Here is a 14,158-nt window from a genome sequence, read left to right as displayed (position 1 = left end):
ATATCAGAATGGATATTTTTTCGACATTGTGTATCTACTAGAACACAGCTCTCTTAATTGTTCTTTCTTCCACAGATAATAAAATGCATGGTTGTAAACATTTACGTTTTAAATTTGTTATGCCAACATATGCGCGTTAGAAAATTATAATTTAAAAACACTTAAATATTTTATTGGGTTTATTTAACGGCGATGAAGTGACGTGTCTAGGGCCTAGTTTCTCATGTCGTGGTTCGTAATCTTTTTGCATTACTGCCTGAATCCACTGAGTTTTCGTATCTGGTGTGTCGAAAAAAGATTCACAGATACTTGAGAAAAATTATTCCTTCTGGACCTCATATTGCAACCAACAGCCACGCAATGATCGTCGTCTTTTCTGCAAGATATTACCCTTACATCCTTATAATCCATGTTACTGTTTCAAAACCAGAAGTAGGGTTCCGACCGTGCCGAAAAAAAACAAAAATGTAAACATCAGGTGAATAACCACCATAATGGTTGAGGGTTCGACATGCTGATCCCACGTCACCCCATCTGGTTGAAGATCACTAAGAAGGATTGTGGGAGGGAGACTGGCAGTCGGGAGATAGGCCAAGGCCCTTCGAGAGCTGTTGAGCCATGCGTTATTGTTATTATTAAAATAAGAAAAACAAGGTAATGAGGAAAAATTAATAAAAAAAATATTTATCTATATTAAACCAACCATTCAATTTTATTTTGTTTTTCATTGATCGGTTGCCCTACTACGCGGTAATCCCAATAAGTATCTTACATGTTACACTATAAAGCACATATTACTATCCGAATACTCATTCAATAAGCATTTTTGTTTGCCAGGAATCATTACTTATTGCATGTTGAGCTAGTGCCAACCTAGCCGCCTCTGATGAAATCTATTATTCTTCAGATTTTCTTTAAAATTCGACTCTGGTCACTTGTATATTGCTGGGTGTAGACACTGTGCATCGACGCACAATGTTTTGCGATAAGAAGCGGCCTTGTGAAGCGTGACTCATGAACGCGAGCAAGCTACGCTACCAAGCTTATCTGCCTTTGAATACCAAGTCATTTTTTAACCTTTCCCGAACGCGATTGCTACTGTAGAAGTATATATATATATATATATATATATATAATATATATATATATATATATATATATATATTATCTCAAAAGAGCAAGAAAGGAAATTCAACCAATGTTCTCCCGTTGTATAAAACCAAATATTATCCATTAAACGAAAAGTTCACGTTTGTCAATAAACGGTTTAACCATTTTGAGCTTTCAGGAACTTTTCACGCATAATTCCACTGTCTAGGCCAATGACAGAAAAGCAAGCAATACTTTTATTTATTCTTTAAATCAATTAAAGGAATGTGTAAGAATTTATAAGAAATAAAGAGCGGAACGGAATGATTGTTGTTCCACCTTAAAAATTGTTGTTCTTCGAAATAGTAAAATAAGAAGGATTTAATCCAACACCTTAACACACCGTTCACTGTTAAATGTGATGTCATTTTATGAATACAATTTTCTGCCTGTTTACGTATAACGTCTCGCAATATTTGGCAGTTCGCAAACGTTTTTGCAAACGCTGTAATTATTTCGTGTTACCATACGTAACAGCAAATACATATCATAAGACTGTTCTGGACACGAGACAGAAAACAAGCATTTCGTATGTTGCAGTATCACAAGAAGAGAACATCGCCCTGCAATGTTCAATACTCAAGATACTTTTCATTAACAATGTCTAATCAACATAATAAGTTAGAAGAAGTAACTAGCATTTTCACAACAACTACCAATATTCTTGTTTTTCTTCATCACTTCCAAAATATATTCTCGAAGATAGCTGCTATACTACAAGAAACAATTCAAAATGAAAGTAAAATTCAACTACATGTATATCCAAGGACATTTACAATATTGGAGGAACAGAATACTTAAACATTGTTGATTCAACGGAAATTAAGGGCGTTGTGTAGTGGTGCCGAACCCCGTGGTGGAGTGGTTAGCACATCGCGCTACGACGCTCGGGCATGGATGTTTGTGATTGTCTGTCCTGAAAAGTCCTGAAATTGAGAATTGAATGAAATGATATGGGCTGCTAGCGGTCCCAGGTTCGATCCTCCTTACGAGGTGTTCCCTTATATTTAATTATCCTTCTATTAAACAAGAGCATGGCAACATTATTTGTAATAATAGTGTATAGTGGCTAGAATGTCATAAAACTGGAATTTACTAAAAAAAAATAAACAAATAAATGAATTGACACACGATCAAAGGGATATTTTCACGTATCAGATCTTGAATTCGTATCAATCTATAAGATTATATTTTATTTAAAGCCTCTCTGATGCTTCATGTTCACCAGGGCATTCACTTGTTTATCTCAGTTGTCTCAACCTGTGTGGTATGTAAATAATGCACAGTGTTGTGCTTTGCAAACCTCCTGAGGTATTCAGGATATAGGAAGTTCCATCAGCCTATGGAGTCAGCGGTTTGCATAGTGGCAGTAAAAATCACGATTCGGCATGGAGGAAGGTCTCCATGGCCTGGGTAATATAGAGGTGAGACATACTCAGGCTGTGTCCAAAAGATACAAAGTACATACTTGAAGTACAGTCTTGACGGAAGTGACGTCACCTAGTGCAGTTCGAAAGCGCCAAGCAAACGAGTGTACAAGACCAGAGGACGCAGCACACGAGCGGTGCACACTTGCGATCCGTGCTTGCTTTTCATTTGTTAAAAAAAATGGACGTCTGAAGTCAATCAGCTGGTAGTTGTAGTTCTTCCATTGTGTGGAAATGTAAGTAAACAAGTTTTTAAAATACTACGTAATTTTATTTATTAGTTTTATTCATATATGCGTGGTTTCTTTCTTCTATAGTGAGAAGGTGTTTAAAGTGAGAAAACAATTTCTTTTCCCGCGATCGTAAACCATGTTGCGGAATGTGTGAAAATTAATTTGAAAGAGCAAATTTCTTTCATATTTCTATAATTAATAACGTATTGTGTTATATAAACTGCACGCCGAGTCATGTGTGTGTTGTTCACGGAAAACAAGAGTGGCACATAAAGTCGATGTTTGATAATTTTAGTTTCGAAGCAACTTTTGTTGCATTCCTCACTTGTGTTGGCGCTGCAGTCGAAGTGCAGTTCGAAAGCTTTCCGCTTCCAGGCTTCAAGACCGCACTGCGAGTATGCTCTCGAAGTATGCTCGCTTCAAGTATGGTCTTGCAGCTTTCGGACACAGCCTGAGAAGGGACTGACTTTTAATTTGGATTGAGGAGAGACAAGAGCTTAGAAAAGGATTGGAAGAAAAGGGAGGCGAGGCGCTAGTCAAGCTGCAACGAAGCCAACAGAGGACTCAGTATATTTTATTCTTCGAAATTATCTTCATTCGTCAGATTATCCTAACCCAGCCATGACTCAGGTTCAAAGGTTCATAAAACCCAAAGAGTGACCATTGTCTTTTCTAGTTGTTAGTTTTGCTTGTTAGGGGTTTAGTTTTAGTCGTGCCTTTCGCACTGCCAAGCGTTAACTCGTCATGTTAATGACGAATGCTCTCATCATCATCGAGGATGAAGGATGAATAAGTTACATCACCCATTGATTAATTGGTTAACATTCTTGGTAAGATCCCACGAGCTTTACAGTTCGTTACGAATTATGATACTCTAACGATAATTGTGTTATGCTTCAAAGACATTGACAAATATTAATGAAATAACCATTTATATTTGTGGCAATTCAGGACACACTAATATTACCCCTTTTTCCACTCGAGTTCAATGCAAAGATACCTCCACAAATATCGACTGAAAAGTTTCCATCATGTGAAATTCTCCATTAAATGTTTTCGCCGAGTCGAATTGCCTTCGTTTTCTTTGTTACAAACAAGTATTCTTTGCACATGACATGTAGGAAGGGGGTTGGATCTGCATTTCACATTAGTCAGCTCCTTCTACCTGTGTTCAGAAGCGAAAGCTTGTGGGGTAGTGGTTACCGTTAAGGATTGATAATCTGATGGTCGTAGGTTCAAACCCCTCCGGTGGCAGAAACTTTTCGTACGTTTTAGACATATCCCATTCCATTCATCGTCCACGCCTTATGAAACGGAATGATTCAGTTTGGAATTAACGATGGGGGGAGGGAAAATGTTAAATAACAAAATTTCATTTTCAACTAACCGAGAAGAGGAGAAAAATTGGATAATTCTTACAAATATGAAAATTACATTCATGTTTTTTAGTGGTATAATCGCAGGTAAAATCAAAGATCTTACATGGAAGATTTTATCTTGCTCTGAACTCGGCCAAAAGGAATTTCTCACCGATCTAATACATTCTCCAATACATTATAAAATGTTAATGAATGTTTCATGTCGATAATTTTATCAATGCACGCCGAGACGTATTTTCTGCAACTACCCCTTCTCTCCTCTCGTCTCCCGTTCCTTCTGTTCTTAACTTCTCCTTTTCCTTCTCCTCTATTTTTATCTCATACCGCCTTCCCTACTTTTCTCGCCTCTTGTCTCCATCCCACTCTTCTCCACTCCTCTTATCTCCTCTCCTGTCTTATATTTCCGATTCCACGGCACTATTTCCCTCATCTTTTCGTTCTTCTCTCTTTCTCTCTTTTACTCTACTCTCCACTCCCCTTTTCTCGTCTCCTCCTCTCCTCTCCAAACTCCTTTCCTCCTCTTCTATCACCTCGCTTTCCTTCCTCTCTTCTCTCCTCTTTCCTCCATTTTTCTCATCTCTCCTCGCATCTTTCTCCTTCTCCTATCCACTTCCTCTGTCCTCTATTTCCTTCCCTTCTTTACTTTTCCTCTTCTCCTTTTGCTTTCTCTTTTCTCCTCTCCTTTGTTCCCTTTCGTTTCCTCTCTCCACTTTTCCTTTGTGTAGACTCATCAACAATGAAATACTAGAAAATCGACGTTGTTTCTTTCTGAGAGTATTGCAACGAATGTAATACTGATTTTATTTTCTAGTTTTATGCAATAATATTTGGATATCTTTCTTTCGCGTATTTTATAAATACCTAATGTGCATGTGGCAACCCTGAAATTGAGCCTAACTCTACATGCAACCCACAAACGCCTTGTGTAAATTGGGTTGCCTAGTTTAAAATGTCGTTGTCCTAAAACTTTTGAGAGACACTGTACGTACATAGCAGTTTGTTGATTCGCCGCATCGTAACAATTACATCAAGATTCGACAGTATTTCAGTTTCCAGTTTGTAACATGGAGCGGCAAGCAACACACAGCGAACGAAGAGAACCAACAATGGAAGGCGGCAAGTACAACGCTGAGAGGCACTTACCTTTCATCCGTACATTATTGTGATCCTTTTGATTTTTGCAGCCGGCGGCGACAAATCTTGAATGAAGTATTGTTAACTCAACCGTAGAATTTCGTATATATATATTTCGTCGCCTTTTCATTTTAACCATTGGAGTTTTGAGAAGAGCTTGCCTCAGTATTTAAACAGTGTTTCAGCTATAGAAAGCTGGAATGGCTCCGCCTACCTCCTCGTTATCTCAAAAGTTGCGATCTTGAATAGCAGTCGATGATGCATTTACTACGGATGGTAAAGTTATTTTTTGTCGAGTGTGCGATAAAAAAGTTGGGTGCACTATGAAGTCTCAATTAGATCAACATGTTCGCACTTCACTTCATGTGAAAAACAAACAACTACGGAGTGAAAAGAAGCAAGTTTTACTAACCCAGATGCAAGAGGATTCTTCATTCAGTGTGTTTTACAAGGAAATGTGCGAAGCAATGATTGCAGCAAACATCCCTTGGTATAAAATTCAAGTACCGAAGTTCCGGGATTTTCTGGAAAAATATTGTGGCCGTAAACTTCCTGACGAGTTAACCCTTCGAAAGCGATATCTTCCACATTCCTACAAAGAAACTTTAGAATCAATTAGGGAAGAAGTAGGCAGTTCCTATGTGTGAATTTCCATCGACGAAACAACTGATGCTTTGGGACGGTATGTAAGTAATTTCATTGTTGGAACGCTAATTGCTGATTCTCCATCTACACCACATCTCATTGCATGCAAAGTTCTAGAGCGTACTAATCATTCCACCATAGCACGATTTGTGAATGACAGTCTTAAATTGTTGTATCCGGATGGCGTACAAGACGAGAGAGTTCTTCTCATGTTCACAGACAGTGCGTCATACATGTTAAAAGCTGCTACAGCACTTAAAGTGTTTTATCCTAACTTGATCCACTTTACTTGCTTGGAACATGCTCTCCAACGCATTGCTGAGGAGGTGAGAGGCAATTTCCCGGAAGTCAACCAACTTATTTCTTCCACGAAAAAGGTGTTTCTGAAGGCACCACAACGTGTGCAAGTTTACAAGGAACAATTGCCAGGTGTACCACTTCCTCCGGAACCTATTCTTACTAGATGCGGCACTTGGATCCGGGCAAGTAAGTTTTACAACAAACATTTTGAAGAAGTGAAATCTGTGCTTGACTCATTTTCGGCGGACTCAGCTGTATCGGTACGCACTGCTCAAAATCTCTTCAAGGACACCAAACTTGCTTGCGATATGGCATACATAAACAGCAATTTTGGTTGGATTGATACAAGCATAAAAAAACTTGAAACTGTTGGGCTTTCTCTCCTGGAAGCCATGGATATATATGAGGATGCAAGAAAGAAACTGTCTGCTGTTGGAGGAGATGTGGGAGAGAAAGATCGAAGAAAATTTGACGCAGTGACTGAAAGAAACCCAGGTTACGTCAGCTTATTTACAGTGAGCCACATTCTCAATGGTGAAACAGTTAACCCTCCCAATGATATTTCTCCCGACCACATTCACCTCCTGAAGTACGCTCCGGTTACTTCTTGTGATGTGGAGAGAAGTTTCTCTGCGTACAAGAACATATTATCTGATCGGCGACAAACATTTACTTCTGAACATTTGGAAATGTACCTGGTAACATATTGTAAGTTAAATAATTAAATACAGTGCCTGCCCCAAGATCAAAGGTAACCTGATTTTTTGTAAGTGCTTTTTGAGTGAAAAATTTGAGCAACGAAAATTTACTACTGAACATTTTGAATGGTACCTGGTGACATTGTATATTAAATATTGAATATATTCAAATTGTGGTTAATATTTTTGCTCTATAAGAACATAAAAAATACTTAATGTAAGCATTGTAATATTGTAACTTCAATTTTTGTAAGTCTTTTTGAAATAAACATATCCCTTTGTGAGGAAAAAATGTAACAAAAATAGGAAGTAAAGTTTGGAATAAATATTTATAGTACATATTTCATTATGAATTTACATATTTTTACATATTTCAGACATTTTTATTACATATTTATGTACATATTTTAGGGGTTGATATTACATAAAAATCCGGGCTTTAATGATTACATATAAAAAAGTTGTAAATAAAAATACCAAATGTAATAATTGATTGCTTTGGTTTGTTTTATTTCACTTTTATGCCACTTTTGGCTAATCGCGAAGATGAGGATAACTTATGAAATTGAAGGGACACTCACAAAAAACACCCTTGCTCAGGCTGGGATTGAACCCGGGACCTCCTGGTACTGTAGCATGCACCACTCCAAAAACGAAATCGGCCTCTAAATTCGATAAAACGAAATAATTATACATCATAATATAAAATGGGTACAAATGATACTTGCTTATTATAATAGGCTATATATTATACTGATTGATTATAATGATACGAAATTAGCTACTGTATGACACTATAAATGTTGTTCATGATATGATACTTGATAATTATAATCATATATCATTATATCACTTGATTACATTGATCATCATTAAGCAAGATAACATTTTTAAAAACGGCTACAAAACTTCACTCAAGGGTCATTCCACGTCAAATCATCCAGGCCATGTCACCCACCATCTCCGATTTTGATGAAATTCGGTATACTTATAGAACTTTTGATGCTAATTACAAAAATGACAACTTTTTTGAGATTGGTCAAGGGGTTCAGAAATTACGCGATTTTAAAAATCTCCCTGTACGCCACATGCGGCTCCACTTTGAATGACACGCATTAGGCTATAAATTATAGTATCTTCTCTCAGGTTTGCCGTAGAAACTTCAAGTTTGATTTCTCTTGCTCAGGATAGTGTAAGATTTCATTTAAATAAGGTTTCTGATCAGTGTATCAATAATCTTGTATTTTATGTATAGTTTCATGTATTTTTTTAGAAAAATAAATGACTAACTTCAAGAGCGAATTTCGTGCAATGCCCCCCTTCAATTTCACCCACATTTTATATACAGGTAGCTGAGAGTGGGTACTAATGCTTGATGGAAAAATTGGGATGGGCGGTTCAGAGACAGGGTGATAAAAAAATCATTTGCATTAAAAGTTAATCTTATTAAAAATACTTATGTATTTAGCACAAAGTCTGAAGTATAATATGTTTTGAGGTATAACATTCAAAATTTCTGTTCACTATGTGTGAAGGTAAGCATAGGCGTAACCTGGTGGGGGCAAAGGGAATCATTTTCCCTATCCAAAATTTATAGATTAATTAAAACCTACAAGTTAAATTATATTTTGTGAACCTCCTGGCCCTTGAGGAACAAACAAAAAAAGAGTAATTATTGTGATTTTTCAAATGTATTTAGCAAATAATCTTTGACACTATTTCTATGGGACTGAAAACTTTGATTCTCTCAACCAAAGATAGTTCCCAAGTTACGCCCATGAAGATAGTACCGAAAACTCGATTGTATTCTATGCATTGCCAAAATTTCATGCACTATAAATTGTGCCGTTCACATTTTCTGTTCCCAACTGTAAAAAAAATACATCTGTACCTTCTCTGGATGCTACGTAAAAGGATTTTCTTGGAATTGCTGGCCTGTCAAGGAAGCTATGCTTTGTTGCATGCTAATTTCATCCACGCTTTACTTCAATTCATATCTACTTGTATGTGAAAGCTTCAGTGTTTTAGGGGGACTGTCGAGCTAGGAAACAGTCATCCTTGAAGGAGTGGATCTTTGGATTTTGTTGAACTTGGAATGTAGGAGAAAGAAATAGGTGGAAGTGGAATCAATGACACCATATTCAAAATACCGTGGTCAGCATTCAAATTATTTCTTAATTAAAATCGTTCAAGCAAAGTTGATTCTGTGTTTCATCATTTATTTGCAGTAGTAATGTAGGTTTATGATGACATACGGATTATGTACTAGAAACACAATTTGTAATTTTTACACAAATCAATGATCATTAACTGTAAGTTTCTTTCACAGTAACTGTAAAGTAACTCAGTTACTTTCAAAGTACCAGTAACTGTAACAGAGTTACTTTTTAAATGAGTAACTTACCGAACACTGTAAATAACCTGTAGCCTAAGTTCAAAAGAGTGCATACTTAATCTTCCTGGTGCTGTTGTATAGTACTTTGCAATCGCTGACACATTGTACTGCGGGTTGTTATCATTTCACCTTACGTGATTAATAAGAAATTTATGCCTCAAATACTATTTCTATGGAATTGGTACTTCATTGCTGAACTTGTTACTTGATACTGTTGATGTCTATACAAGTCTTCTAAGTGTGCCAACCACCCCATCACAAGGAGATTTTCTGTGGTATGTGGCAAGAAAAGCTCCATTTGGAAAAACTTCAATCAGCACAAATGTGTATTATTAATTCTTACTTCATATTACGTATCTCCGTGAAGAGTATAAAAAAAAATTCCATATTGAGATAAAATGCACAAAAAGAAGAATGTTCTCGAAGAAAATTTGCTAAGCTTGGGAATGCTAATGACTATGATTATAATATTTTTAAAAAATTGAAGACAGTTGAAACTAACTTAGATAGAGTGGAACTTCGATTTTACGTTGTTCAGGGGACCAAGCTGAAAAAACTTAGAATGCGAGAAAATATAAAACCGAGGAAAATTTGCTATGTTGGGACCACCAATATTGAATGTAAAATGCAGGGAAATGTAAAATCGAGGAACTTGAAATCGGGGTTCCACTGCAATTATTATTTGTAGGTTTTAATTAAACTATAAATTTTGGATCGGGAAAATGATTCCCTTTGCCCCACCAGGTTACGCCTATGCTTACCTTCACACATAGTGAACAGAAATTTTGAATGTTATACCTCAAAACATATTATACTTCAGACTTTGTGCTAAATACATAAGTATTTTTAATAAGATTAACTTTTAATGCAAATGATTTTTTTATCACCCTGTCTCTGAACCGCCCATCCCAATTTTTCCATCAAGCATTAGTACCCACTCTCAGCTACCTGTATATAAAATGTGGGTGAAATTGAAGGGGGGCATTGCACGAAATTCGCTCTTGAAGTTAGTCATTTATTTTTCTAAAAAAATACATGAAACTATACATAAAATACATGATTATTGATACACTGATCAGAAACCTTATTTAAATGAAATCTTACACTATCCTGAGCAAAAGAAATCAAACTTGAAGTTTCTACGGCAAACCTGAGAGAAGATACTATAATTTATAGCCTAATGCGTGTCATTCAAAGTGGAGCCGCATGTGGCGTACAGGGAGATTTTTAAAATCGCGTAATTTCTGAACCCCTTGACCAATCTCAAAAAAGTTGTCATTTTTGTAATTAGCATCAAAAGTTCTATAAGTATACTGAATTTCATCAAAATCGGAGATGATGGGTGACATTTTCACAAAATTCTGGATGATTTGACATGGAATGACCCTCAACTAAGTGTTAATGTGGTAGAGATTTATGATTTGATTTTTGCAAGTAGCAGAATGCAATTATTCATGTACTTTTCTAGGTATGATAATGGGATCCTTTGTATGGGGATCTCTGGCTGATAGTCAAGGTCGGAAACATGTGCTTGTCGCTGCTCTACTTATTGATGCATTTGGAGCTTTTGCCTCAAGTTTGTCTCAACCTCTGTGGCTCTTCTTGGTCTTCAGGTTCCTCAGTGGCTTTGGGTAAGTTGAGATATTGTCTGCATGTCAGAGAATTTAACTAAATCATTTCTTTTCCTTTGATGACACATGGCTGTATATAAGGGGGAGGGTAGTACAGCTGTGAAAACATTACATTGGTCAATATGATTTCGAAAAGTTTATTTGATTTAATAAGTAGTTTGTCATAAATGGACCAACATAGTTTCATCTAGAAATAATATTCTCGGCATAATTTCTAAAACATGTAATGCGAGATTATTAAGGAAAAATTAATTAATTCTCAACAATATCCATGGGCAAATTGAGTACATAATATAAGGCGAAGTTTTACTGAGACATGAGGACTTGCACCATTGAAATGGGACAGTGCCAGGGTTAGCATGATAGTTGCCTTTCTACGTAACTAATCAAAGGTTTCAGTGAGTTAAACTAACTTTGTAACAGTTCAAATTTTTCAAATGCTCCCATGCCAGGGGTCCCAGGTTCGTATCCCGGCCTGGGCATGGATGTTTGTGAGTGTCTGTTCATCAATTTCATCATGTCATCAATCATCCCCATCTTCGCAAATTAGTGAAAAGCGACACAAAACCGAAGCAAAATAAAGCAAATCAATCAATCAAATGGTGCAATTCTGAAAATTCTTGGTGTTTCCATATGGGTGTGCATAGAGGTTCATCAAACATTTTAAATAGGAAAGGTGGTAAAATGACAGCTTATTGGATTTAAAGCAAATTTTTGTGCAAAAATATTTGTTCGTGTGAAACACCACATTCGAAGAGATTACCAAAATTTGATTTCAGATTTTTATACATGCCTAAATTCATAACATTATCCTAGATAAATTATTCCTTTTTATTTTATAGTCCCAGTGCTTTTACAAATGCTCCATGCTGGGACAGACTAGGCATCATGCACATTAAAAGTGTTTCACAAGCAACATAACATTGATAGAGACAATTTTAAAGAGGTAAAACAGCAGATGCAAAAAATCAGGTAAAACCAGGACTGGCTTGGTACCTCTGTTGGTAGAGAAATGGCATGGCATATCAGAATCCCGAGTTTGAGTCCTGGTCGAGCCTATCTGTTTCTCTTAAGTTCCTATGAAATGCACAAAATGTTCGTAATACAATGAGGCATTCATAAGTTAATAATGGTTTACAAATATGTAAACTCCAAATTACTTCAACATCACTGAGTATTTTTATGCGTAGATAATATGAAAATGCTCTGCGTGTCACATACATGGAACTGTGATATTTTTCAGGGTGTCAGGCGAAACTAGCATCATTTTCCCTTACCTTGGAGAATTCCAAACTTTGGAAAACAGAGGAACTATGCTGTGTTGGTTGGAGGTGTTTTGGTCTCTTGGCATCACAATATTACCTGGTAAATATTCCTCTGAATCTTCTGCGTTTATTTCTATTGTTATCTGCTCTCTACTGAATTTAAGTGTGTTTAAAGGTCTGTGTAATTGTTATTTAAGTTCAAAGGTAGTGGTTTAAGGCATACCTCAAGGCAATTTACAATTCAGACATCCAAAGTAACCACCACCGTTGGGCCAACATCAGTTTTTACGTGGGAAAGGTTGGCTTTACGTTGGTTGGCAAATTGACGTGGTTGCCAACGTTTGACCAACCATGGAAACGTGAGTCAAAATCAGTTTTATAAACAACTTTTTAATGCTAAGACAACTTTCAGGAGAATGTTGAAAATTCTAGTGTAAAAGAAGTGACATGTAACACTGTTTCTTTTCGAATATTTCAGTCGCAGCACATACTGGAAATATAATCTATTTTTAATGAAAGTAGATGCTATTTTTAACTTGCAGTTACTCACCAGTCCTTTGTCAGCCGCCATGGATGAAAGATGTGTTGGGAATTGATTATTGTTTGTCTCTTTTGCTGTAGTAGAACAAGAACATTCTTACAGGTATTATTGTGAAGGTGGTTAAGTAATGTTATGTGCAGACTAAATTCCGTGAAAGGTGGAAAATTAAATAAACTCTAGAAGGTTTTTGTGCTACCACATCCTACGATGTCTTGCAAACAATGATACCATGTGACTGAGAAAGTGCTGTGTATTATTTTCATAAAAAACTTGAACTACTGTTTACATTTGGCCTCACAAAAAATTATGTATGTATCAGAAAACAAACCTATCCATACTTTAGTTTTCAGGACATTGGGCCAACATAGTAAAATCATATGATGGGCCAACGTAGTAAAATCATATGTTGGGCCAACATAGTAAAATCATGTTGGGCCAACATAGTAAAATCATATATTGGGCCAACATAGTAAAATCATATATTGGGCCAACGTAGTAAAATCATATATTGGGCCAACGTAGTAAAATCATATATTGGGCCAACGTAGTAAAATCATATATTGGGCCAACGTAGTAAAATCATATGTTGGGCCAACGTAGTAAAATCATATGTTGGGCCAACATAGTAAAATCATATGTTGGGCCAATGTAGTAAAATCATATGTTGGGCCAAAGTAGTAAAATCATATGTTGGACCAATGTAGTAAAACCATATGTTGGGCCAATGTAGTAAAATTATACGTTGGGCCAATGTAGTAAAATTATACGTTGGGCCAATGTAGTAAAACCATATGTTGACCTATTGTAAAAACCACATGTTGACCCAAAGTTGGAACCAGTTTGTTTTTGCGTTGGGCCAACCATTTTCAGTACAGTTGGACTTTTGATTACTTGGGATAGTGTGTATTAAGTAGAGTGCTTTCATTTGGTTATTTTGCTGCTAGAATGCAGCCCATGTGGAGGTTGGAAGCACACCACTTGCCCTCAAAATCGGATATAGGTACTCCATCAGCTCAAGCGCATAGTGCATTTGGTAGCTTTTGAAGCCAAGGTTTCATCAGCTGCAATAGAGCCACGGTGGTTGTCAGTATTGTGGATGAGCCGATACTGATGCCGATGTATCGGTATCAGCATCTGAAAGTATCTGAAAGCAATGAGATCTCCAATGACTTTTCTTACCGTATTATTAGCATTTTACCAACTAGGACGACCTTTACAAACAATGAAGTGAGTGGCAGCTTGTAACCACACATTCGTAATTATCTCAAACAGCTCGTTCACAGACCCATGTTTACTGAGACTCTTGCTTCTATTATTGTGTACTTTCAACTGTCAGTTTGCGCTATTACTTATGATACACC

The 14,158-nt window shown here is 36.6% G+C and overlaps 1 protein-coding gene across 1 annotated transcript in view; it reads left to right on the top strand.

Annotated features, from left to right (window-relative positions):
* Nucleotides 1-14,158, top strand: part of LOC145977934 (synaptic vesicle glycoprotein 2B-like) — a 115,019-nt gene that overhangs the window by 77,398 nt on the left and 23,463 nt on the right. Inside the window, exons 4-5 of the mRNA XM_083110264.1 lie at nucleotides 10,829-10,991; nucleotides 12,235-12,356. Of these exons, the coding sequence (XP_082966390.1) occupies nucleotides 10,829-10,991; nucleotides 12,235-12,356 (285 nt within the window). The remainder of the gene's footprint in view (nucleotides 1-10,828; nucleotides 10,992-12,234; nucleotides 12,357-14,158) is intronic.

The sequence above is a fragment of the Lepisma saccharinum genome, chromosome 24 (genome assembly GCF_977018435.1).
Source record: "Lepisma saccharinum chromosome 24, izLepSacc3.1, whole genome shotgun sequence".
NCBI lineage: Eukaryota > Metazoa > Arthropoda > Insecta > Zygentoma > Lepismatidae > Lepisma > Lepisma saccharinum.
This window is presented reverse-complemented; position numbering and strand designations above follow the sequence as displayed.